Source organism: Neomonachus schauinslandi, chromosome 7, assembly GCF_002201575.2.
Source record: "Neomonachus schauinslandi chromosome 7, ASM220157v2, whole genome shotgun sequence".
In the NCBI taxonomy this organism is placed as follows: Eukaryota; Metazoa; Chordata; class Mammalia; order Carnivora; family Phocidae; genus Neomonachus; species Neomonachus schauinslandi.
Window position 1 is genome coordinate 31,137,796 of NC_058409.1, and position 22,470 is coordinate 31,160,265.

General features: G+C 38.9%; 1 protein-coding gene across 1 annotated transcript in view; it reads left to right on the plus strand.

The window, feature by feature from the left end:
* Positions 1-2,090: 2,090 nt before the first annotated feature.
* Positions 2,091-22,470, plus strand: part of LOC110591113 (ankyrin repeat and KH domain-containing protein 1) — a 123,912-nt gene continuing 103,532 nt past the window's right edge. Inside the window, 1 exon segment of the mRNA XM_021702015.2 lies at positions 2,091-2,502. Within this exon segment, the coding sequence (XP_021557690.1) occupies positions 2,212-2,502 (291 nt within the window). The 5' untranslated portion in view covers positions 2,091-2,211.

The window sequence follows — 22,470 nt, forward strand, 5'->3', positions numbered from 1 at the left end:
GCCAAAGAAATGTTCATAATCCCCAAAATGTTCTTTAAGCTTGGCAGAATCAAATTTTAAAAAATTGTTATGTATATACATTTAATATTTATTTATTTTAGGGAGAGGGATCGCCAGCGAGTGGGGGGAGGGGCAGAGGAAGAAGGAGACAGAGAATCTCAAGCAGAGCAGGAGCCTGACCGCGGCTGGATCTCACCACCGATGAGATCATGATCTGGACCAAAACCACCAGCCGGTCGCCTTACCGACTGAGCCACCCAGGCGCCCCCAAATCGTTGTATTCTTTACATAATTTTCAGATTACAGTTCAAGGTAGGTGAAATATTAAAAATTGCAAATCAAGATATACAAAGACCTTTGTTAGAGTTGCAAGAGAGGAGATGTGCCAAATCTCTTGCTTTTAGCCAACCTAAGTCATATGGACATTCTCTGGGTCAAAGGACATTTGCCATACAAACTTCACCAAACGCCTTTCTGTTGATCTTTGATCATAGGATTAGTTGAAGCATGAGTATTTTAAAGCCCCTCTTTATTGACAAAGGAGATAGAGGGATTGAGATAGGGATAATAGAAGTAGAGCTAGATCCTTAGAAGGGGGAAAGACACCTCCGCACGCCGCTCCCCTCCCTCCCCCCCCAACTGCGGCCCCCTGCCTTAGCTAGCTTGTTTTGCATCACGGAGATCTGACAAGAATTAGTTTGGTTGGCAGGACCCAGGAGCAGGTGGAAAATTCCTGAAGGAAGAGTAACTAACCAAAATGGGTCTTTAAGTTTGGCACTTTGCTAACCTCCTTATGTTGGTTATCTGATGTATTCATAACAACAACGCAATGAGGGACGTACTAATATTAGCCCCATTTTACAGATGAATGAACTGAAAGTCAGAGATTCAACACAAAACGCCCGTAGGTCACACAGCAAATAAGTGGCGGCACCAGAATTCCTAACAGCTCCAGAGCACGCACTCTTCACACCGCTTTCAGCCCTACGGTCCGATTTCCTCGAGCTGTTCGCGGCCTTCCCACCTTCCCTGGTGGGACAGTTCCCAGTACTGAGACATGGCGCTGTCCAGCCCTCAGGCCCGCCGCCTTCCACAAGCAAGAGAACGCGGCGCCGCGAGGCCATCCCGCCTGCAGGTTGTAGAACTGCCGCGCCCAGCCACGTCCCGGCACGCGGGCTGGCCGAATCGCCTCGGGGCGGCCATCCCAAGCAGCCCCCCTGGTCCCCTCAGCTTCGCGCGCTGGGCTCCACTCGGAAAGGCTGGAGGCGCCAAGCAAGAACAGCCCTGCCTCCTCCCCTGTCCCAGCCCCCTACACCCCCCCAAAGAGCCAGAGGCGTAGGTTACACAATCTCACCTGTCCCAGAGGTGGCGACCGCTCTAGTGACTGACGCTCCGCTCCTCCAACCAGGGGCTGTCAGGAAGGTGGAGACTAGATGAGACTGATTGCTTCTTTCCTCCAATCCCCGTGCAGCAACTCTCCGGCCGCAGTCTCGGCGTCTGGCGGAGAGCGACAGGTGGGAGCTTCGTAACCTCCGTACCTCTTGCATCCTTGACAGATAAGCCCCACTAAACTCAGGGTGAATTCTACTCCAAATCTTACCAATCCTTGAGGGTCGTCACCTCTGCCGTCATTTTAATCAGAAGTGGAAATTCCCCAACCCTTTCCCGTCACCTCAGAAGGGGGCGGGATGAATGGTACTATTGCGGGCCAATTGTACCACGCAACGTCCTGTGACAAAGTGATCGACACTTTATGGCGCCAATGAAGCCTCCCATTGTCAGGGGTCACTATGACTGACCACAAGGCGAACTAATCCACTTTAAGGTCGTGACGCAATAGTTAGAGAGGTTGACCAATAGACGTAGAAAAAGACCGGAAGTCGGTGCGTGGGGACTAGGAGGCGGGTGTTCGCAACCGCCTAGGCCTACGCGGGTCAACGCAGCTTGGGGGCCGCGAGCCAGCAAGCCGCGCGTGACGAAGAGCCTGAGCGACGGGTTACCTTGGCCAATGATCTGCAGCCGCTGGGGAGCTGCAGCCAGTGGCGAGTGTGGGGGGCGGGAGGCAGCAGGTTAGGCAGTGAGAAGTTAGTGGCGCTGCTGGGACGGGGGGAAGGAGAAGCTTCTTCCTCCTGCTGTTCCTCTCGTTCCCGGGATCGGCGGCGGCGGTGGCTGCGAGTGACTCGGCAGCGTCTCCGGCTCCGCGTGCGAACCATGCTGACCGATGGCGGAGGCGGCGGCACCTCCTTTGAGGAGGATCTGGACTCGGTGGCTCCGCGATCCGCCCCAGCCGGGGCCTCGGAGCCGCCTCCGCCGGGAGGGGTCGGGCTGGGGATTCGCACCGTGAGACTCTTTGGGGAGGCCGGGCCCGCGCCGGGAGTCGGTGGCGGCGGCAGCGGTGCGGCCGGAGGGGACGCGACGCTGGATTTCAAGTTGGCGGCTGCCGTGCTGAGGACCGGGGGTGGAGGTGGTGCCTCTGGCAGCGACGAGGACGAGGTGTCCGAGGTACGCTTCCAGGACCCCCGCGTCCCATACAGTGTGAGGCATGAATTCTCTTTGGGTCGGCACAGGGCCCGGGCCACCCTCTGGCTCCCCGGGCGGAGCCGTTCTCTGACAGTGATCGGCTCCATGGCGGCAGTGGCAGCGGTGCGGGCCTAGTGCGCCCTCAGCTTACTCTTCAGCCGGCGGCTCGAGCCGGACCGGTTCCCGTCACCATCCGTAGACCCACAATGGGGAGTCCTCTGGTCTCTAAGCTTCGCGCGGGAACAAGGACTCCTCTGGCTACCTCCCGCCCACCCCGCTTTGGAGATGGGGGGGCGGGGTCTTGCCAGAGTCCCTGCCCTTGGTACTGAGAGCGAGCGAGACATGGAGAGGGAGAGAGAGAGACCGAGACAGAGCTTGCTAGCTGAAAGAGCATTTCCAGTATATGCATGTTCCCAGAGTTGAGTTGTCTGTCATTTATTTGCCCTGTGCCTTACCTGTGCATGAAAGAAGTGTTCTTAATTTCCTTTTTTAGTTTGAGACAGGTTAGTATGAAGAAGCTGTCTGCTTTTACCCTAAGAAAGCACGTGAGTCTTGCACCTGGGACCTTTTGTGAAGTTACGCAGGAAAAGGAAATTCCAGTGCATCTCTGAACTTCAAAATAGCTGGATAGCTGAAGTCTGTATTTTTTAGGCTTGGAGAAGGTGAAACACTGAACAGCTTTTGCGGCAATTAATGATCAGATCCTTCATTTCTTGTAACTCTTTAACTCTTAACTCTGGCTTTTTAGGTCTGAGCAACCTGGGATGGACGGCATCATCATCTTTTGGGCCCTAGGGAATAGGGAGATATATAATACATATATATATATTATATATATACTTTTATCTCTTGACTATGGCTTGGATATAGTACTGTTCCTTGATGGCTATTGTTCTAAGTGCCAGAGTATTCTATTTTGGTTCTAAGGTGCCTGGTTCATTCCCCTATGACCAATTATTTTAGCCTCTGATCTTGCTGTTAAAGTACAGAGATTTCTCTGTGTACAACTATCTTGGCTGTTGTATTTGAGAGGAATAAGAAACTATTTATGGGTTGCAGAATACAGTTAGTGCATTGTCTTACCATTCTACCATTGTCTTACCATGTCTGAACAGGGGTTCATTTAGACTTAAAATGTTAGTACATTTTAACTCCAGTGTTTTGCTTTGGAAAAAATAGTGTGTGGGATGTAAGGAAGCTAGTCCCTTGAATGTCTGTATCTTTGAATTTCACTTTAAGAGAAGTAACTTCTAAGTCAAAGTGGGACAGGATTTTATTTGAGTAGGCAGTTATAGGGAGAGTCTCTGGAGCACCTCCACTCTTGTGCTTATGGAAGACTTTCTTCCATCCTTTCAATGAAAATTGATGAGAGAGGAACCTACAACACATGTACTTTTTACCTACAGAATTAAGTGGGAATACCTTTAGATTTTAAAGATTAGAGTCTTTTTTTGTTTTAACTTGTAAGAGAGCCTGAAAAGGTTTGCTTTGGTCTAAATGTAATGTCCTTGATTTTCTGGACCATTTTTACATAATTATCATAGGTAAAGTGAAAGATCACTAATTCACTTTTACATAAATAATATTCTTATATTTTTTCGGAGGTAGAGTGATAGTGAGCCTCCAAAGTCATAAATTTCTAACTCTTTTGGCTCATGTGTTGTATCTGGGAAATGAGCTTTTTAAGTAACCATTTCTGTGAGGCTTGTACACACACACACGCACGCACACACAGTCTCTCTCTTCTAAAGCTTACTGTATTTCATTTGGATTCCCCATACCATGTGATTAAAGCTGTGAGCAGAATCAACATCTTTTTGTTTTTTTGATGTTTACTGTGGAAGTTATTTATTGATGATTCTTGTACTCATTTAGGCTAATGGTAGAACTCCTTAGTTTCCTGTTGGGGGGTTTTCTGTGCCAGGATTTAGATATTAAGTGTATATGGGTGGGCCTCATTTTTGGAATGAATGTGTCTGGGATACCCAGAGACTTTATCATAGTCTAAGATGATGCTCAGGGTGCACATAGATTCTTTCTTAACCTGTAGAAAAAGGAAATTTTGTTTTTATGTCTTCTTTCTTCTATATCACGTAGAGAAGAAATTCCTGGAGTATCTAGTCTTTGCTGTACAGTATGTGTGGTAGAGTATAGTCTATATGTTTGTGAGTGAAATGACCTATTTTGCCCAAGCAGATTTCTTTCTTTTTTCTTTTCTCTTTCAAAGGATTAGCCATTTTCTCCCATATCATTGCCTTTGAATTTCCATTATGAAGAGATCTTAATGTTCAAAAAACACTCACCCAATTGGCATTTGATGAATAATACTAAAATCTTTATTTTTGTCTTCCCTAGATGTTTTAGAACCAAGTATTTAGAATCTAGAAATCCAGAAAGATAACGAGTTACTTTATAGTTTGAGAGCAAAATTTGTCTTGTTCCCCAAATGGGGCAGGACTCGGTGAGAAATAAGTAAGAAATGTGGAGGCCTAGTTTATTTGCTCTGGAATTAGTAGAAGTCTTATACATTTGGTGTACAGAGGCATAGATACTCTAGGGACCTCTCTTTTGTTCATTATGAGAGCCAATAGCTAAGAAAAACCAAGCTGTTTTCCCTTGCTGGCTAAGTTAAAAGACGTTTTAGTTTAAGGAATGGGTTTGGGTCTTTTTGTAAATTTTTTATTAGAATTATAGTAGCTTAGAGAATGCCACCATTTGGGATCTTTGGTTCTTGTTTTAAACATTGGTAAATATCTGTTTTGTATTTCTTCAGGCATAGCAAGAATGTTCCTTAGCTGTCCAAGGCCTTGAATAGAAATCAGAACTTGCATTGGATCCTGTTGAAATGTACCATTGTTTAGAATAGCGATCAGGTTGAAAATTCTTTAAAAAACAATTTTTAAATGTTGATTTTAGATTTGTAGTCTTTTTTAAGCAAGTAAAAAAGAAGAAAATACCTAAAGAAAAGACTTTTGTGAGGCTTATGACTAAATTTTCTGTTATAAGAATATATGCGTATATATGCGTGATATTCTCCTTTTAATTTTTTTTTTAAAGATTTTATTTCTTTGAGAGAGCGAGAGGGTGAGAGAGACAGAGAGAGCATGAGCAGGGGTCGGGTGGAGGCAGAGGGAGAGGGAGAAGCAGGCTCCCCACAGAGCAGGGAGCCCAAGACGGAGCTCGATCCCAGGACCCCAGAATCATGACCTGAGTGGAGGCAGATGCTCAGCCAACTGAGCCACCCAGGTGCCCCCTCCTTTTAAAATTATAAAAGTCATATAGTCTCATGTTGAAAAATTCAACAGTGTAGGTAGTAGATATAAGGTGCAAAGTAGAAGTCCTTCTCACCCCCACTGACCCTTCAAATCCCATTCTTCAGTGATAACCAATATTATAATTTTTTCAGTAAATTTTCTAGGCCTATATAAGCCTATGTATGTGTGTGTATTTGTTTATATATATATATATACACACACACACTTTAAAGACGGGTACCCAATTAGACAGCATAGCTTTGTATCATATTGAGGTTTTTTTTTTTTCTTATCTTGAGGCAGGTGCCTTATTTATAAATAAGTAGAAACACACAAACTGTATACAGCAGTTTATAGGAAATTATAGCAAAAGCTTTGTAGGGAATTTTTTTTCCGTGAAAATTATTTTTAGAGGCAAAAGTACAGCCATACAGAATTTCCATTTTGATTTTCTCTCATTGAAGAGGAGATATATCATTTGCTTTAGAGTTACTTATAATCTATAATCTAGAACAAGGTTTCTCAACAGCAACATATTGACATTTTAGTCCAGATAATTCTCGTTGTTAGAGGCTGTCTGTCCTGTGCATTAGCAACATCCCTGGCCTTTACCCACTAGATGCCACTAGAACCCCTCCAGTTGTGAGAGCCATAAATGTCTCCAGACATTGCTAAATGTCTCCTGGGGACACAATCACCCCTGGTTGAGAACCACTGGTCTAGAGTCCATTCTTATCGGCAGGGATGGCAATTTTGTCATGAATACTCTGTATTCAAACTTTAGGTAAACAGGTGAGTCACTGCTTTTAGTAGCATCTCAAGGTTTATGTTCATAATCTGGACAAGAGAGAAATTGAAGGAGGGTACTGAAAGGTTTAATGCTGTAAATTTTCTGTGGTAAATTTATCATTTTGAGTAACTTTAACTTAAAATACTATATTATTTTTGAAAAATTCATTTATTGTCCATGAAAATAAATTTCCAAAAAACTTTTATTGGGACTTTGTTCAAGGTAGAAAGTGCTTTATTCCATAAATTATCAATACTAGTGATAAAATAGGAAATAGAACTTTGTACTCTGGTGAGCAAATTTTGGAGACATTGGAAATGTTTACAGAAGGAAAAGCTACATGTTATTATTGTAACCATTTGTTATATTGCATGAGTATCAACCTTATACAATTTCATTCTGTAAAGCCTTAAGACTTTACATATAAAATGATGTGTTGATAAGTATGGTTATATGAATGGTGGGTCAAACCAGAGTTGATTAGATTTGGATTAGATTAGATTTTACCTTACTGTGAAACTTGAAGGATGTGGGGTTTTCTTATGGTTATTACTTAGTACATTTCAATAGCTGATTACATGCATACAATTTATGAGTCACAGTGAGATAAAGGCAAATACAGTGAAAAATCTTGAACTAACCCCTCCCAAGTATCTTGCCCTCTACACTTCTAATGTCTTTTTTTCCTTTCAGAATGTATGGAAATACAAATATGTATTTTTATTTTCCCTATTATTATACAAGAGATAACATACTGTATATGTGAGATTTCTAAGTGGTAAATTTGAGAAGGATTTAGACTTTTTCTAATTAGAATGATAAAAACATGTTAAGAATGAAGCATTGGAGATGAGTTTAAGCACATTCCTTCCTGAGTCTATCTGGTAGTAATGTGATAATGTACTAGATAACCTCTGAAAACCAATTCTGGCCTTCTGATTCAGTGATAGGTTAGGTAAATAAAATATTTTGCTTTAAAGAGAATGCAAAGCAGTTTTTAAAAAGTATTAGTCTTGAATTGGCAAGTAAAAAGAAAAGAAATGAAGAGTCTACCTTTTTTTTGTTTGTTTTTTGCCAAATTTACCTTCCTACATAACCAGAAGTATAAGAAATAAAATCAGGGGTGCCTGGGTGGCTCAGTCTTTAAGCGTCTGCCTTCAGCTCAGGTCATGATCCCAGGGTCCTGGGATTGAGCCCCGCATCGGGCTCCCTGCTCCACGGGAAGCCTGCTTCTCCCTCTGCCTCTCCCCCTGCTTGTGTTCCCTCTCTCGCTGTGTCTCTCTCTGTCAAATAAATAAATAAAATCTTTAAAAAAAAAATCTTTAAGTTTAGAAAAAAAAATCAGTTCCTTTTTTTTACCCATTATAAATTAACTATTTCTTTTTTTTTTTTAAGATTTTTTATTTATTTATTTGAGAAAGAGAGCATGAGCGGGGGGAGGGGCAGCAGGAGAGAGACAAGCAGACTCCCCCCTGAGCGGGGAGCCTGATGTGGGGCTTGATCCCAGGACCCTGAGATCATGACCTGTGCAGAAGGCAGATGCTTATCCAACTGAGCCACCCAGGTGCCCCTAACTATTTCAATATATCTGTCTTCTTTGACTTTATTATTTATAGTTTTCCTTTTCTGTTGCTTGTCTATAAAGTCAAAGAATCTTGGTGATAATCCTGTCTCATCTCATTTTTAGGTAACTGCTACCATTTATTGAATGCATATTATATGCCAGTTCTATACTAGATACTTTCATTATTTAATTGTTTCAACACCCCTTTGAAGTAGATACCTGCATTTTTATAGATGAATAAATGTAGGCTCAGGGAAATGATGAATCCATAAAACAAAAAATTTAAAAATGTTTAAAATGTTACATAGCCAGTAAGTGGTAAAGCTAGGATTTGAATCTAGTACTGAATCCAAAACCCATGCTATTATTTTGCTTCTTCAGATTAAGAAATAGGCAGGTTTTGGTTATAAAATACTGTTTCTCCAATAAATACTTGCTTAGTCCCTGTAGAAGTTTTCATTAAAGTGAAATGAGAAAAGTAAGGACAATGTAGTGAACTTCTTATAAAGCTATTTTTTCCATAATTTTTTCTGTGTTGAGATAATGTTCTTCTTATTGTTATGAAATGAATTTTTAAAAATATCCACATTTGACAAAATATCAAATTAGAAACTTCATGTCAGGACCCTGGGCAAAGCCTTACAAGTCTGGAAACAGTTGAGCTAATTGACTTGCCCAGGATAACACAGCTAATTTGTAGTAGAAAATAGGTCATCTGACTCCCATTCTAAAAGTTATCTTACTTGTTCTGCTGACTGTTTCTTTTCTGGTGCATTGTACCAATGAATTTAATTAGTTGCTTAAGACATGCCTGTCTCAAACTAGCACATAATCCATAGTTGACCTTGTTGGGGAAGTTTTCTATTATTTAATGAAATTGGTGACTGCTGTGTAGATCAGTATATTAAGAAGGCAGTTAAAAGTATACCATTGAGTACAGGAGGAGCACTATTCTAAGATAATTTTGTAATTGAACTTACTTGAAAAGTTCAGTTCTTGTCATCATTCATCTTAAAAGAATTAAATAAATATTAACCTTACTGATATAGAAAGGCATATACCCAACTTTGCACCTTTGCCAATATGGAAAACGTTGATTTTGTATATTGTTACACTCTAATTAATTTGTAGAAATTAAAATCTATGTGCTGTTCTATTGGTAGTTAATTATGGTGTGTCGTTCCTATGAATGAAGATCATTTGCCTTGTGATGATTGACTGGCTTACCTTTTCCTGGCCAATTTTACCTAAACTAGGAAGAAAGTAAAGTTGTATATAAAGCTCTATTTTACTTCCTAGACTGAAATTTAGCAGCTGTTTGTCAAAGAGCACATTTGATCTTCCTCCTTTACATACACTTCTGTTCTCATGAAGTTTTTCCCTTAATGGATGTTTTCAGTAGTAGAAAGGGTGTTTGTTTTTGTTTTTGTAAGTAGATATCCCAGTGTATCCTGGCTGTTTGATTTACCTGCATTAGTGTGCAATTTTGAAAAGAGAAAGGCAGGTATACCCCCAGGGATTAGCCTTAAGAACCAAAGAATTGGGGATGCCTGGGTGGCTCAGTTGGTTAAGCGGCTGCCTTTGGCTCAGGTCATGATCCCAGGGTCCTGGGATTGAGCCCCGCCTCGGACTCCCTGCCCGGTGGGGAGCCTGCTTCTCCCTCTGCCTGCTGCTCCCCCTGCTTGTGCTCTCTCTCTCTGACAAATAAAATCTTAAAAAAAAAAAAAGAGCCAAAGAATTGTACAGGAGAGCAGTTTATTAAGTTGCCAAGGTAAGTTTGATTTGTTTAACAGTTTGTAATGAGGACAGTTAGATTGAGAATGTTTTGTTTTTGTTTTTGTGTGTGTGGTAAAGTATACAGAGACAAAATTGACCATTTTAACCATTTTTTTTAGTTGTCTTAGAATATACGTAACATAAAATTTACCATTTTAACCATTTTAAAGGGTACAGTTCAGTGGCATTAAGTACATTCACAATGTTGTGCAACCATCACCCAGCAGCCATCTCCAGAATATGTTCATCTTCCCAGATTCTGTATCCATCCCTATCTACCCTTCCCCACCCCTTAACAACCACAATTCTACTTTCTTTTTCTGTAAATTTAACTACTCTGGGTACATCAAATAAGTGGAATCATATGGTGTTTCTCTTTTTGTGACTGGCTTGTTTCGCTTAGCATTATGTCTTCAAGGTTCATCCATGTTATAGCATGTGTCAGAATTTCATTCCTTTTGAAGGCTGAATACTATACCATTATATGTATATACCACATTTTGTTTATCCATTCATCTGTTGATGGACACTTGGGTTGCTTTTACCTTTTGGCTATTATGTATATGTTTCTATGAACATGGGTGTACAAATACCTGTTCAAGTCCCTGCTTTCAGTTCTTCTGGGTATGTACCTGGTAGTGAGATTGTGGGATCATATAGTAATTCTATTTTTAATTTTTTGAGGAATTACCATACTGTTTTCCATAGCACCTGTAGTATTTTACATTCCCACCAGAATTGCACAAGGGTTCCAGTTGCCACACATTTTAGCCAATACTTGTTTTTTCTTTTTGTTTTTGATAATAGCCATCCTAATGTGTGTGAAGTGGTATCTCATTGTGGTTTTAATTCGTATTTCCCTAATGATTAGTGATATTGAGCATCTTTTTGTGTGCCTTTGGCAATTTGTGTATCTTCTTTGGAGAAATGTCTGTTCAAATCCTATCCCCATTTTTAGTTGGGTTACTTTTTCGTTGTTTAATTGTAGATGTTCTTATCACATATATAATTTGCACCTATTTTTTTTTCCCATTCCATAGGTTGCCTTTTTATTCTGTTGATAGTGTCCTTTTATTCCTCAAAGTTTTTAATTTTGATGAAGTCCAATTTACCTATTTTTTCTTTTGTTTGTACTTTTGGTGTCATATGCATGAAGTTGTTGCCAAATCCAGTGTCATGAAGCTTTTCTCCAATGTTTTCTTCTATGAATTTTATAGTTTTAGCTCTTAATCTAGGTCTTGGATCCATTTTGAGTTAATTTTTGTATACAATGTAAGGTCAGTGTCCAACTTCATTCTTTTGCATGTGGATATCATTTTTTCCAGCATGATTTATTGAAAAGACTATCATCTTCCAATTGATTGGTCTTGACATCCTTGTTGAAAATCACTGGGCCACATATTGGGAGGGTTTATTTGTTTATGTAAAGATTTTATTTATTTATTTGACAGAAAGAGACACAGCGTGAGAGGGAACACAAGCAGGGGGAGTGGGAGAGGGAGAGGCAGGCTTCCCGTGGAGCAGGGAGCCCAATGTGGGGCTTGATTCCAGGACCCTGGGATCATGACCTGAGCCGAAGGCAGACGCTTAACGACTGAGCCACCCAGGCGCCCCTAGAGGGTTTATTTCTGGCTTGTCTGTCCTGTTCCATTGGTCTGTATGTCTGTTTTATGCTGGTATCACTCTGTTTTGATTACTGTAACTTTTCTAGTAAGTTTGAAATCAGGCAGTGTTGGTCCTTCAGATTTGTTCTTTTTCAAGATTGTTCTGGTTATTTAGGGTCCCTTGAAATTCCACATGAATTTTAGGATGAATCTTTGTATTTCTGCCAAAATTGCCCTGGGTTTTTGGTAGGGATTGCATTGAATCTGTAGATCACTTTGAGTGAGAACAAGTTTTAATGCAAATCTCTCTTTTTTTTTTTTAAGATTTTATTTATTTATTTGACAGACTGAGAGAGAGAGAGCAAAAGAGCACACAAGCAGGGGGAGCATCAGAGGGAGAGGGAGAAGCAGACTCGCTGCTGAGCAGGGAGCCCGATGTCAGGTTCGATCCCAGGACCTTGGGATCATGACCTGAGCCGAAGGCAGACGTTTAAGCGTCTGAGCCACCCGGGTGCCCCTGTTTTAATGCAAATCTTAATGTAATTGTTTTGGGGCACCTGGGTGACTCAGTTGGTTAAGTGTCCAATTCTTGATTTCAGTTTGAGGCATGATCTCAGGGTTGTGGGATCGAGCCCTGCTTTGGGTTCTTTGTTTGGCGTGGAGTCTGCTTGGGTTTCTCTCTTTCTCTCTGCCTCTGTCCCTCACCCCCTCTCAAAATAAATAAAATCTTTAAAGAAATCTTAATGTAATTGTTTTATCATATTAGATATTAACAAATCAAAAGGTTTGAGTTTGACAAAATAATAAAAATCATATATAATAGGAGAGGCTGTATGAGCATTCAGTAGTGTCTTCCCTAAAAGCATTGAACCCAGTTAACATAGGATAGTGTAAGATGAGATGTTTCTGAAATATAATCCTCATTTTTTCCTGATTCATTCTCATATTGACTAACTTGTGATTGATCACAATGCTTCATATATTGATTAAATGCTAGGAAGAATATGTTTTATCCTTTATATCACTAGCAGTGAGTTCAGTTTTAAAAACGTTAACTCAGTATGGTATTAAAGCTAGATAAATGAACCTTAGTATTTTCTTTCATGATGTATAATTGAAAATTTTTTCATGTAAGCATTTTATGAAATCTCAGAAAGTAAAGGTTTGACCTTGTCAGTTGATACGGACGCTTAACCGACTGAGCCACCCAGGCGTCCCTGTCAGTTGATACCTTGAGTGGTACACTTTGGAAAGACTTTCAGCTCTTACCAGCTTCTAATTGATTTTTTTCTCTGTTTACTTATTCTGCTATATCTCTACATTTTTATTTTTGCGTTTTAAAAATTGTACAGTCCCTAAATTCAGTAACATAGGTGAAACAAATTATCATTATCAAAGAGCAATCCCAAAAGGGGCAATAGTCCAATTGTATTGGATACATTATCTTTCTTTGTTACTTTTTATTTTGATGTAATTTCAAACTTACTGGAAAGTTGCAAGAATAGTACAAGGAACTCCCCCCCCATATCCTTTACCCAGACTCAACAATTGTGTTCATACTGTCGTATTCTCTCTCTCTCCATAAACAAATGAATGAATAATTTATTTTCTGAATAATTTGAAAATAGGTTGCATACATCATGCCTCTTTACCCTTAAATTCTTCAGTGTAAGCTCCCTAAGCATTCTCTTACATAACCACAGTGCATTTATCAAAATAGGAAATGGAACAGATTTCCAAAGTATTTTTCAAATTCAAATTCCCAAAGTTTTATTTTTTATTTATTTATTTATTTATTTATTTATTTATTTTTTTTTTTTTTTTTAAAGATTTTATTTATTTGACAGAGAGACACAGCGAGAGAGGGAACACAAGCAGAGGGAGTGGGAGAGGGAGAAGCAGGCTTCCCGCTGAGCAGGGAGCCCGATGCGGGGCTCGATCCCAGGACTCTGGGATCATGACCTGAGCCGAAGGCAGACGCTTAACGACTGAGCCACCCAGGCGCCCCTATTTATTTATTTTTTAAAGATTTTATTTATTTGTCAGAGAGAGAGAGAGAGCCCAAGCAGAGGGAGCAGCAGGCAGAACAGGCAGAACAGGCAGAGGGAGAAGCAGGCTCCCCGCTGAGCAGGGAGCCCGATCTGGGACTTGATCCCGGGGTTCTGGGATCATGACCTGAGCCGAAGGCAGTCACTTAACCAACTGAGCTACCCAGGCATCCCTCAAATTCCCAAAGTTTTAAAAATTGAAATATAATCCACATATCATAGGTTCATTCTTTATATACAATTCAGTGATTTTTAATATATTTACAAAGTTTTACAACTACCACCACTATCTTTTGAAAACATTTTCATCATCCCCCACCCCCCCCCAAACAAAACCTTACCCATAGCAGTGATTTTATATCCATCCTCCTGCCCCCATCCTGCATTCCCTGATAATCACTAATATGCCTGTGTCTCTGGATTTGCCTAGTTTGGGCATTTCATATAAATGGAATCATATGACATGAGGTCTTTTGTACCTCACTTCTTTCACTTAGCATATTGTTGCCAAGGTTTCTACATGTTGTATCTTGTATCAGTACTCCCTTGGAAAAATATTCTATTTTGTGGATTTACCACATTTTGTTCATGGGTTATTTCTACATTTTGGCCACTATAAATAAAGATGCTGTGAACATTTGTGTACAAGTTTTGCATGAACATTTCTTGTCAGTTCTCTTGGGTGTCTACCTAAGGAGTGTAATTGCTAGGCCCTATGATAACTAACTCCATGTTTCACTTTCTGAAGAACTGCCAAACTGTTTTCAATGCAACTGCACCATTTTACATTCCCATCAGCAATGTATGGGGTTCCAACTTCTCTACAACCTTGGTAACTTTTTTTTTTTTTCAATATAGCCATCCTAGTGGGTATGGAATGGTATCTCATTATGGTTTTGATTTGCATTTCCTCCATAACTAATGAAGTTGAGCATCTTTTCATGTGCTTATTTATATATCTTTGGAGAAATGCCTATTCAGATCTTTTTCCCATTTCTTGATTGGGTGGTTTTCTTGTTGAATTGTGTTTTTTATGTATTCTGGGTACTAGTCCCATATCAGGTACATGATTTGCAAATATTTTCTCTCATTCTATTGATTGTCTTTTCACTCGATTATGTCCTTAACATTTTAAAATTTGGGGGAAGCTTAATTTTTATATTTAACCTATTTCTTTTGTTGCTTGTGCCTTTGGTGTCATGTCTAAGAAACTGTTGTGTAATCTGAGGTCATGAAGATTTATGCCTGCTTTCTTCTAAGAGTTTTGTCATTTTAACTCTTACATTTATGTCTTAGATGCATTTTGAGGTAATTTTTATGTAAGGTGTGAGGTAGAGATCCCACCTCATTCTTTTGAATGTGAATAACCAATTGTCCCAACACCATTTGTTGAAAAGACTATTTTTTTTCTCCATTGAACTGTCTTGGCACCCTTGTCAAAAGTCAATTGACTGTAAATGTGAGGGTTTATTTCTGGAGGTTTTATTTCTGTTAAATTGAGTTTATCTAGATGTCTTATGCTCATTCCATACTATCTTGATTACTGTAGCTTTTTGCAGTAAGTTTTGAAATTGGGAAGTGTAAGTCCTTCAACTTTGTTCTTTTTCAAGATTGTTTTAGCTTGGGCGCCTGGGTGGCTCAGTCGGTTAAGCGACTGCCTTCGGCTCAGGTCATGATCCCAGGGTCCTGGGATCGAGTCCCGCGTCGGGCTCCCCCTGCTCTGCGGGGAGCCTGCTTCTCCCTCTGCCTCTACCTGCCACTCACCCTGCTTGTGCTCTCTCTCTCTGTCAAATAAATAAATAAAATCTTAAAAAAAAAAAAAAAAAAAGATTGTTTTAGCTTTTCTAGGTTATTGGATATGTTCTCCTTCTCTTGATCGGGTCTTCAGAAGAGTTTAATAGAGAGTATTTAATATGCTGCAGAATTTGTGGTCACACATAAAAGACCCTCCCCTGCCATTAGTAATATTCTAACTCTCGAAATTTCTGCCCCTCTTATTATACACTCTTGTTGGACTAGGGGGATAACTCATGTGATTTAAACCTGTGTTTATCACGCTATGAGAAGAGCAAGTTGTCACAATATTAGTATTTTTTTTTTTCATGTATCCTCTCCTTAACAAACTATGGGTATATGTTGAGAGGAGATAAAACTGAGGTGGGAGGAGATGGTTAGTTTCCATAGTTGTAGGATGAATGCATCTGATGTGGCCTATAGTCTGCATGAAGATTGTGGATGGAATTTCTTTTTTTTTTCAGGGTAATAGACAAATGAATAAGTGGAATAAAATATAAACCATAGTAATTAGAGTTTTTGCATTTGATATCTTCTAACAACTACTTAAGAGGTGTGAATCCAATGTTTAAGTAACATACAATTTGCTTGACACTCAAGCTAGTGTTATCACCTATGTGATTAAATTGCAAAAACAAATCTTAGATGTCACTGCTCAAATGGTTGCAATTATATTAAATTATTAGTTATTTTCACTCTATGAACAGTGAGAGTCTACTATACTTTAGTACCTGTTTTACTTAGGATTTGATAAACAAAAGTTTGTTTTCTTTTGGTTTGAAGAGAGCGTTAATTAAGGCTGTACTTAAATCAGGTGCATGGATTTGATCTATTATTCCTCCCCCAACAAAATTTAGAATAAGGTGATAATACAGTATCAAAGGTACTTTTCTATTGTATATTATTATCTCCTTGTTGCCAATCTGTTACAATCATTCGTTCATTCTCTAGAAAAGAAAATCAGAGTTTAGTTTTGGGTAATACCTCTTCTTCATGAATTCACGTCATACAGAATAAAGTTGTCTTTCAGAAATTAGAGTCCTTGGCAGTTTGATTGATTCTGATAGGTATTGTAGAGTGGATTTGTTTATTTGACAATAATTTATATAGAGCCTACTATTTGATAAACTTTGTGCTAGGTTTTGGAATGACAAAGATGAAAAATTGTGGTCCCTGCCCTTAAAGATATCAGTCTTTTCACAAGCATGAACATTTCAGGGAGCTTCCTAAAACAAGATAAATTATTTATTCAAATTATATTTGTCCTTCCAAACTCCTCACATATTAACAAATTTTATTTGAGTGTGTTCAAGTCATTGTGTACTTTAATTGCATTACCTCTTTTAATATTTTCGTGGTCTTGTGACAGTCCAAGATCCTAAACACAAATGTATGGATCATTGTCCTGTGTAAGTTGGATGATCATTATAAAGGTTGATGTTTGGATGTCTTACTTCAGGAGTTTGATGGGTTTTAAGTGGCAAGTTTAAAGGGGCAATGATTAAAAATGAAAGGATACAAAGTCCATCAGCATAAGCTTGTCTTGTGTTCATATTTAAGCAAAACCACATTATGTTCTGTAAACTTTCCAAGCATGTCCTGCTTCAGAGCCTTTGGCATTTGCAGTTTGTTCTCTCAGGAGCATTCTTCTCTTAAATATCCATGTGGCTTCCATCTCCTACTTTTAGCGGTCTGCCAAGATGCCTTCCAACTGCCTACTATATGTTTATTGTATAAACACCTCAGGGTCACCAGTTTTAATTCTGAACTCATCATTTCCCCCTCCACACCAATTTTTTTTTACTTCCACCTTTGTAAATTACATTGTCCTAAAGTTACTTACTGTAGTCAGAAACCTCACATCTCATATCTGCTATTTCTTCTCACCATACGCATCTAAGCAGGCATTAAGTCCTGTAGGTTCTTTCTTAACATCTTGTTTATTTGTCCCTTTCCCTGTTTCCTTAATGCTTCTGCCATAAATAAAACCATCATCTTTTACTGGCACTTATTTCAGTAATCCCTGGCTCTGTACCTTCAAGATTATACCCCTCTAATTCTTACTCTACCTTGCTATCAGAGTAGATTCTCTAATGTCAGTCCAGTCATATCACTCTTTTGACAAAAAGCCTTCTCATATCTTAGATAAAGGATAAAGCAAATTCCTTGATGTGGCGTACAAGGCTATTTAGGATCTGGTTTCTATTTTTTAAACTCTGTCCTTTTTTTTACCCTACTTTATTTGCTTTTTGTTTCTAGTCATGCCTAATTGCTGTAGTTCTCTGAACATATCAGGCTTTTAAAGGCCCTGGTTTAATTTGCTGCTTTGGCTTCTAGAATCATAATAATAGCTACTGTATGTTGAGTGCTTATTGTCCACTGGGTTAAGTACTTACTGTATATTCTCAAATAAACTTTACCAGTACCATATGAAGATTTTGATTTTAATCAAAAATCAAAATTGCAAAAACAGGGCACCTGGGTGGCTCAGTTGGTTAAGTGTCTGCCTTTGACTCGGGTCATGATTCTGGAGTCCTGGGATGGAGCCCCACATCCAGCTCTGTGCTCACCAGGGAGTTTGCCTCTCCCTCTACCACTCACCCAGCTCGTGCTCTCTCTCTCTCTCACTTTCTCTCTCTTAAATAAATAATTTTTTTTTTAATTGCAAAAACAGTTGGTCCCAAATTACAGATGAGGAAACTGAAGCTTAGAGATATTGTGTGACGTACACAAAGTTGTATATCTAGTAATGATGGAGTTGGGATTTTCCTTTATTTTATTTTTTAAAGATTTATTTATTGGGGAGGGAAGGGGCAGAGGGAGAGGGAGAGAATCCCAAGCAGACTCCCTACTAAGCGTGGAGCCTGGGGTGGGGCCAGATCTCATGACACCAAGATCATGACCTGAGCCAAAATCAAGAGTTGGATGCCTAACTGACTGAGCCACCCAAGTGCCCTGAGTTGGTATTTTAATTCAGGTATCTTGGTCTCTGAAGCTCATGTTTGTAACTACCACTATACACTGCTGCTTCTGTCACTGATGTCCCCTCTTACCCATCCTGTTGGATACCTTCTTGTTCCAGAGTGTCCTTTAACTCATGTCCTTTATTACTACTTGAATTGGGATTGACTGTTCCTTCTTCTGTGTTCTCATGTTGTCTGTATATAACTATTATAACATCTGTAATATTTTATTGCATTTATTGTCTATCTTAATTAGCAAGAGTCATGTCTTATTTATTTTTGTGCTTCCAGTATATAATAGAATGTTAGGCATATAGTAGTGCCTAATAAACGTTGAGTGAATATATCTGTAGTGCTTAATATGCTCATGTTACTTGTTAGCCTAAAATGAGTATGATGGATGATTCTATATTTTTTTTGTGGAGTGGGGAGTAAGAGTACAGGAAGGCAGGGTAAACTGGCCTTAATGATAGTAGTAGTGGTGATATTAATAAGAATAATAGCAACTAATATTTGTTGAGCAATTACCATGTGTTAAGTACTGTTGTGCAGTTTTAGATATAGTATCTAGCTTACTCATCAAAACCCTGTGATATGGTTACTGCTGTCCTTATTTTATAGCTGAGGTAAATGAGATTAAAGAGGTAAAACAAGTTAGCTAAGATCACACTATGAGAGATGAGCTAGTATTATAAGAGTCTTTGCTCTTAGTCATTATGCTTTCCTCTCCTTATTGGTATTAATTGGAGGTTTATGGGTTTTTGAGGCTCTTTTTAACTTATTAAAATCAAGTATTACTTTGGGGTGTCGAATGCTTATTTTCTATTTGGGATAATGAGTAGAAGCCAGGACTCCTTTACCCATTTATTATGATAGAGAAAATATAAAGTTTATCCTTTCAACATTAAGATTTTCTTGGCTTTGGGGCGCCTGGGTGGCTCAGTTGGTTAAGCGACTGCCTTCGGCTCAGGTCATGATCCTGGAGTCCCGGGATCGAGTCCCGCATCGGGCTCCCTGCTCGGCAGGGAGTCTGCTTCTCCCTCTGACCTCCCCCCTCTCATGCTCTCTCTCTCTCTCATTCTCGCTCTCAAATAAATAAATAAAATCTTTAAAAAAAAAAAAAGATTTTCTTGGCTTTAATTGCCAGATACTTCATTCCTTGTGACTTTTCTAATGAGTATGTGAGCAGTCTTCTTTTTAAAAAACCTATTGTGGCGCAAATTTTGTTGTATATTTGTTGTAGGTGTACATTAGAAATAATGTAAATGTGGGTGCCAGAAATTACTAAATGAAAACATGATTTGTCTGTCTTTTTAAGAACTCTGTCAGAGAGTTGTTAGTGGGTTTGATAATCTTGATTACATTTAATTTTATTTAAAGAAGTTTTTTCCTGGGATGCTAGGTGGCTTAGTTGGTTAAGCATCTGCCTTTCCCTCAGGTCATGATCCCAGGGTCCTGGGATTGAGCCCCACGTCAGGCTCTCTGCTCAGCGGGGAGCCTGCTTCTCCCTGTCCCTGCTGCTCCCCCTGCTTGTACTCTCTCTCTGTCAAATAAATAAATAAAATCTTAAAAAAAAAAAAAAGGTTTTTCCTGACATTGCTACTGTTAAACTGAAGCATTACCGTACTTGTAGTTTTTCTGCTTACTTTGCTAGTATTTGTTTTAGTTATACTCCATTATTGAGAAGATTCACTTAATACAAAGAATATGAACTTTGGTGTCCAAAATATATGGCTTGAGATCCTGTATGATTATGGGATATTGGGCAAGTCACTTAACTTTTCTGAGTTTCAGTTACTTAAAATGAAAGTCAGTTAATCTACTTCATCGAGTAGTTAAGATGATTGAATGGGGGGCATGTGGGTGGCTCAGTTAAGCTTCCAACTCTTGGTTTCTGCTCAGGTCATGGTCTCAGGGTTGTGAGATTGAGCTCCTAGTCGGGCTCTGCGCTTAAGATTCTCTCTCACTGGGCGCCTGGGTGGCTCAGATGGTTAAGCGTCTGCCTTCAGCTCGGGTCATGATCCCAGGGTCCTGGGATCGAGTCCCACATTGGGCTCCCTGCTCCTTGGGAGCCTGCTTCTCCCTCTGCCTCTCTCTCTCTCTCTCTCTCTCTGTCTCTCATGAATAAATAAAATTAAAAAAAAAAAAAAGATTCTCTCTCACTCCCTCTCCCTCTACCCCTCCCCTGCTCTCTCTCTAAAATAAATAAATAAATCTTTTTTTAAAAAAGATGATTGATTGGAATAATATATAGAAAATGCTGGCAGATATGAGGCATTTTATTAATGGTAGCCTATTTTTTTTAATGAACTTAATTCATGGTAGCTATTTTTTTTTAAACAGCAGTTTTAATTTTTTTATTATTATTTTGTTAAGCAAATTATTTGCCCAAGGTGGGGCCTGAACTCATGACCCTGAGATTAAGAGTCGCATGCTCTACCAACTCAGCCAGCCAGACACCCTAAGTAGCAATTACTTTTAAGAAGACCTTCCTTTCTCCCATCTTTAATTAGAAAAATAAAAAAAAAATAGATTCTGTATTAAAACTGTACATTATAAATTAAGTTTTTGTAGTTGAGCAAAGTGAAGTTAATTTTCTCTAGCTTTAACTTAGAATTAGGAAAAGCACACTTGTTCTCTCTTGTACTGTGTGAAACTAATCAACTTCAGAAAGCCCAAGGTACCATTACTGTTTTTTGAGGATTGTGGGTCTGAAATTGGGAATACAATTTTCCTTTTAGAAAGAAGCTTGAAAAGTTTTTATGTTAAGGAATATAGCCTTTTCATTCCAGTATTCCAAGATGTTTTTGCTGATTTTACTGGGTTTTACAGTATCAGCAAAACTCATTCCTAAATTTATCAGATTTGGTCCTAAATTGCAACTGTATTACTTTCTCGCTTTGAATGCATCTTGGGGCACTTTTGTGGTGATACTACTGTCAAAACTTTTGAATACTGTGTTTTTTGCAAAAAAGAATTGCTCTGTATGTCAGTAATTATCTCTTGGAACACTGATCCATACTTTTTGCTCTTCCAAGTAAAGATCAATAGTAAACCACCTGCATTCTAAAATGGTTTAAATGCTGATTCTGATTTAAAGTAGAGGACTTACTTTGAGTGGGAAAAGTAAGACATACTGGTCTATCCCAATATAAACTGTACAAAAGAGAAGAGATATAGCAAATACATTTTAAAAAATGTTTCAGATGTTTACAGTGTTTTATTTAGCTTTTCATTTTAAATTATCAAATCTGAATCTTTTCTTTTTAAAGAGAATTTTTTATAAATTTATTTATTTTTTAGTAATCTCTACACCCAACGTGGGGCTTGAACTCACAACCCCGAGATCAAGAGCTGCACACTCCCAACAGAGCCAGCCAGGCGCTCCTCAAATCTGAATCTCTTAAGGGAGCTTTATTTTTGAAAGTTTGTGAGAAGAGGTACTGTAAAACATTTACCCTTCTCATAGCTCCAGTTGGAATTCATGGGAGTGATGATTAGTCTTAAAGGTTAGCAGACACAATTTGTGGCTACTAATATTGTAGTCCCCAACTCAAAATACAAACTTATTTAACATGTTTGAAATAAAAGTTTCATAATTCATTGTTAGGTTAAAAGGTGTTCTATATAAAACAATGTACTTTCAACTTATATTTGAGAGGTTGGTAGTCTTTATTTGCTTGTTGCATGATATGACCAAGTGACTGGAGAATATATAAACAAGTATATATAATGTATATGTTTTATAATCAAATGTTCCTTTTTTACTAACTTATTTTCTCTAACTAGCAATTGCTATTTCCAGAAATATACCTTATAGAAGGTAGCAGTTGGTTATTGACAAATGTATAGGTGAGGTTTTATTGTTGTACTTTTTTAAGACTTAAAACATATTAGTATTGTTAATGTTTTAATTATAACACTGCTTACTTACACTTGATAGAAATTGTGTGCGGTTTTTGTTATTGTTGTTGTTTTTTAGTGGAATTGCATTTTGGCCAAAGCATAGGTTGGTTAGTAAGTGATTTTTCTAACTAGATTTTGGCCAGGTGACTTTGTTTTTTTAAGGTGATAGTAGTTGAGTCTGTGGTTAATCTTCCTAGTAACTGTTGCCATCCAGTTGTTCATTTCTGAAATGTCAAATGGGATAAAAAATA